Raw genomic sequence first — 4,817 nt, 5'->3', positions numbered from 1 at the left:
ATGTCAGAAACTAACACTGATGAAGTTCCACGAGGAACTTTATCCAATACGGAAACAGTAGTCTCACAGGTTGCCACTTTGCCACCAATGACAAGTGCAACCCTAACCATGTCGTCTACGGGTGCGGTTGGAACATCAATTCCTCAGCTTCCACCGGGGGGTTCAGGATCAACGATAACGACGTTCAGACCTTATGTGCCTCGCTTTGGCACCACAGATCCGCTTTATGGAATGTCATATTCCTTAATCCCAGGATATCAGTCGACATCCAGTGCAACACTATTTTCAGATACAAATCCTCCCTTGCAAGGATCAGCACAAGGGGGCAACATAAGGAACACTACTCAGAACATAACCATGCCGCTGTCGAACACTTCAGTAGCGGTGTTGAGACAACAAATGGACGATAGTAACCATGAATTGGTTAACATGTTGACCAACCAGATGGGCACAATCTTTAATCCACTAATACACGAATCTGCTGAAACAAATAGGAAGGTGGCGAACCAATTGACACGCTTGTGCAATTTTCTGGGGGCACCGGCCCGACAGATGACGCCAATGATTAGACCGACTGTTCCTCGGCAGATAGAGATAGGGGCAGCAGAGGAGGAGACAGTCCACGAAGGACAAATCATTAGACCCCTTCAACATCAAGGCGTCGAATCAGGAGTCACGGGATGTAACCAGATGGTAATGGTTAACCGATACCAGGATGCTGATCAAATTGTCGACCAACATCGACAAGAAGACCTAGCAGTGGAAAATAATTTGACAACTATTGTCGAAAGGATTATGGATAGAAATGGCATGGGTGCTACATTACAAAGGCCATTATACGCTTCCCCGTTAGCTGAATTTATTCTCCAAGTTGAGGCGCCTAGAGGGACGAGAGTGCCTAAGTACACTAAATTTGGGGGAGAGTCTGGTGAATCGACAATAGAGCACGTCGCCAGATACTTAACAGAGTCAGGGGATTTAGCTCATAATGAATGTTTAAGAGTAAAAAACTTCCCCTCCTCTCTGACCAAGGCTGCCTTCACATGGTTTACTTCGTTGGCCCCAAGTTCAATCGACTCATGGGCCAAATTAGAAAAGAAGTTCAATGAACAGTTTTACGAAGGACACTCCAAAATTAGTTTGGCAGAAATGTCTAGTATTAAGAGAAGGTTTGCTGAAAGTATAAATGATTATCTGAATCGTTTTAGGTCCTTAAAAGCTAGGTGCTTTACGCAAGTGCCAGAACGTGAACTAGTTCAAATGGCCGCAGGAGGTTTAGATTATTCCATTAGGAAGAAGATAGATCCAACTTTTTTGAAAAGTATGTCACAACAGGCTGATAGAGTCCGACATCTAGAACGACTAAGGCTAGAAAAAGTTAGGCACAATAGGGCTAAGAAAGAAAAGGTAGCGTTTGTCGAATACGATGCGTGAAACCCAATACGTGATGCCGATTATGCTTCATCGACCGAATTAGAAATCGACGTGGCTGAACTAAAGCCAGGGTCCGCCTATGAGTGTCAATCATTGCTGCCTGCGCAAGGAAAAAAACCTGTAAAAAACAACCCAAAATTCCCTTCGAAAACTTATACTTTCGACGTGTCGAAATGTGAGGAAATTTTTGACTTGTTGGTCAAAGATGGGCAGATGGTGGTACCTCCTGGTACTAAAATACCACCGTTGGAACAAAGACAGAAAAGAGGGTTTTGTAAATATCATAACTATCTTGGTCATAACACCTCTAATTATTACCTTTTCAGGGATTTGGTTCAGAAAGCGATTCAAGAAGGCAGGCTGAAATTTGCTGGCCGCAGAATAAAGATCGACGATGATCCTCTTTACCAGGAGGAAGCCCTGTTCGTAGAGCCAGTCGAGATCAACATGGTCGAGATCAGCGAATATGATGAGGCCAACATGCTGGAGCAAACTGGGGAAAGCCCAGATGTCGATATAGCTGAAGTTTACCCAAGGGCTGATGAGGACTTGGTGGATTTTCTGTATCGTTGCAAGAACAAGAGTTCACAGGTGTGCCTGTACCCAAGGTGTGGTGTTGTCACCGACAAAATGGCAGCAGAGAATTTCCAGAAGCTGCAACTGGGTAAAAGCAAAAGGAATGTGCCAACCAGGGGTTACCAGAATGAAAGAGGCTCAAAAAAGGCTGTGGGAAATAACCCAACAAGGCCTAAAAGCTTCGTGCCGTCGGCAAGTGCTCCTAGAGGTACTTGGATCAAGCCTCAGGGAAGACAAGACACCCCACAAGGGGTTGCTGCTGATGCTAGAGGAGGTCTAGCAGTTAACTACAGGCGTGAATTTAAGTCTGAAAAGAGGACTCATGTCTCTGAAAACTATTTGGGAATGAATCCCATGACGAGGACTCAATGGAGACGTTTTCAGAGACGAAAACAAGCAGAAAGAGAAGCTGCAAGAGGCATGACCAGCGAGGCGAATACTAGGAAGAAAATTGTTGTGAAAGTTGACACAGCGGCAAAGGAACGAATAAGAGAGTACGTCCGTCGACCAACTGAAAAATGTTCTGATGAAGTGACTGATGACTTCAATTCAGAATTTGAAGCAAGCCTCGACATCCTGGTCAACATGGTGTCAATCCTACCACAAGAATACAAGTGTGTGATTGAAGTCGAAGGGTCGGTGGATAATGCTGACGCTGAAGAAATGGCTTTGCACCAACCAATATGCTATTTTATGCTGAACAATGGTTCTGCTGAAAGCCAGGAGGCAATGTTCGAAAGACCAACGATGAACATGAAAAATCATTTGAAACCACTGCTGATAAGGGCAAGAGTGGAAGGCGTAACAGTCAACAAAGTGCTGGTCGATTACGGTGCCACGGTTAACATCATGCCACACCATATTCTGAGGAAGATTGGTAAGTATGATACCGATATCAGATCTAATAACGTGGTTTTGTCAGACTACGGAGGAAAGACAAAAAGCACCATGGGAGTGATTATGGTGAATATCACAGTGGGTTTAGTAACCAGACCAACACTATTCATGGTGATAGACGCTAAACCAAGTTACAACTTACTATTTGGCAGAGAGTGGCTACATGGCATCGGAGCTGTACCATCTTCAGCACACCAAAGGCTGGTGATTTGGAGAGAGGATGGGGTAGCCGAAAATATCGAGGGCGACCAAGGATATTTTATGGCCGACGTGAATAATGTCGGCAAGAAGGAGTTTGAAAGAAAGCTGGCCAACATATCTCCTTGCTTCCCAGCTGAGGATGTATATGCTGATCTAAGTGAAGCTTTCGTCTCTCTAACTCTACATGAGACTCACGACTTCATTTGGGATGTGGAACGCCTAGATGATCCACCATGCACAGGTATCCGGCCAACAGGCTGGAGGGACGTCAATGATGATGTTTGAGTTAGAAGCTCTAAGAAAGATTTCGGCATACGTTGCCAAGAACAAAATAAAGTCGGCTTTAGAGGCTGAAGAAAACATGGCTGTTGAAGCCTGTGTGTTGAAAAAAGAGGGGCATATGGCTATTGGGCCAAAACCCCCAGACAAACCAACTTTGGCCAAAAGGAACGTCGACATGCAGCGTCTCGACTACATTTACGACAGTGAACCTTTAGGGTTCGAAAAAGACCCAAAGGCACCAGAGAAAATCCGACCAAAAGACCCCTTGGAAGAAGTCGACCTTGGCGAGAATGGCGAGAAAAGGCCAACATATATAAGTGCCAACATCGACAAAGAACTAAAGTCTGAGGTAATATCCATACTTAAAGAATTTAGAGATTGTTTTGCTTGGGATTATAATGAAATGTCTGGTTTAAGTAGAGAGTTGGTCGAATTAAAGTTGCCCATAAAAGCTGGAAGAAAGCCAATGAAGCAGACGCCCAGGCGTTTTGCCCCAGAGATCATGGCAAAGATCAAAACAGAAGTAGAAAGACTCCTGAAAAGCAAGTTTATTCAAACTGCAAGGTATGTCGAATGGTTGGCCAATATTGTGCCAGTCATAAAGAAAAATGGGTCTTTAAGAGTATGCATTGATTTTAGGGATCTAAATGCTGCCACCCCAAAAGATGAATATGCCATGCCCGTGGCTGAGATGCTGGTCGATTCGGCCGCTAGTTTTGAATATTTAAGCATGTTAGATGGTTATGCTGGATATAACCAAATTTTTATTGCAGAAGAAGACGTGCCAAAGACGGCGTTTCGATGTCCAGGAGCCTTAGGGACATATGAGTGGGTTGTCATGCCATTCGGTCTGAAAAATGCCGGAGCCACGTACCAGAGGGTAATGAACTCAATGTTCCATGATTTCATTGAAGATTTCATGCAAGTCTACATTGATGACATTGTGATAAAATCCAATGGTCAACATACTCACGTCGAACATCTTTGAAAAGCCTTTCTAAGGATGAGGAAATGTGGATTAAAGATGAATCCATTAAAATGCGCTTTTTGTGTGCAAGCAGGCGACTTCCTTGGTTTTGTGGTGCATAAAAAGGGTATTGAAGTAAATCAAAGCAAAACAAAAGCCATTATGGACGTCAAGCCTCTGTCAACCAAAAAGGAGCTGCAATCTTTTTTGGGAAAAATAAATTTTCTTAGAAGATTCATATCAAATCTAAGTGGCAAAACAAAAGCGTTCTCCCACTACTTCGACTGAAGAACGAAAATTTCAAATGGCAGGATGAACACCAAGAGGCTTTTGACAAAATCAAAGAGTATTTGACTAGGCCTCCAGTATTGGTCCCTCACGTTAGGCAAAGGCCAATGAGACTGTATATTGCAGCCTCTGAATTGACTATAGGAAGTATGTTAGTCCAAGAGGATGTAAA

General features: G+C 43.8%; 1 protein-coding gene across 1 annotated transcript; it reads left to right on the top strand.

Moving 5' to 3' along the window:
- Window positions 1–552: 552 nt before the first annotated feature.
- LOC127079357 (uncharacterized) lies at window positions 553–1,434 on the top strand. The gene is made up of 2 exons (XM_051019751.1): window positions 553–1,100; window positions 1,209–1,434. Exons 1-2 carry the CDS (start codon window positions 553–555, stop codon window positions 1,432–1,434), a joined length of 774 nt encoding a protein of 257 aa, XP_050875708.1.
- Window positions 1,435–4,817: the final 3,383 nt, after the last annotated feature.

This window comes from Lathyrus oleraceus, chromosome 5 (genome assembly GCF_024323335.1).
Source record: "Lathyrus oleraceus cultivar Zhongwan6 chromosome 5, CAAS_Psat_ZW6_1.0, whole genome shotgun sequence".
Classification (NCBI taxonomy): domain Eukaryota; kingdom Viridiplantae; phylum Streptophyta; class Magnoliopsida; order Fabales; family Fabaceae; genus Lathyrus; species Lathyrus oleraceus.
Note: the sequence above shows the minus strand (reverse complement) of the source record. Positions and strands in the feature narration are given on the sequence as shown.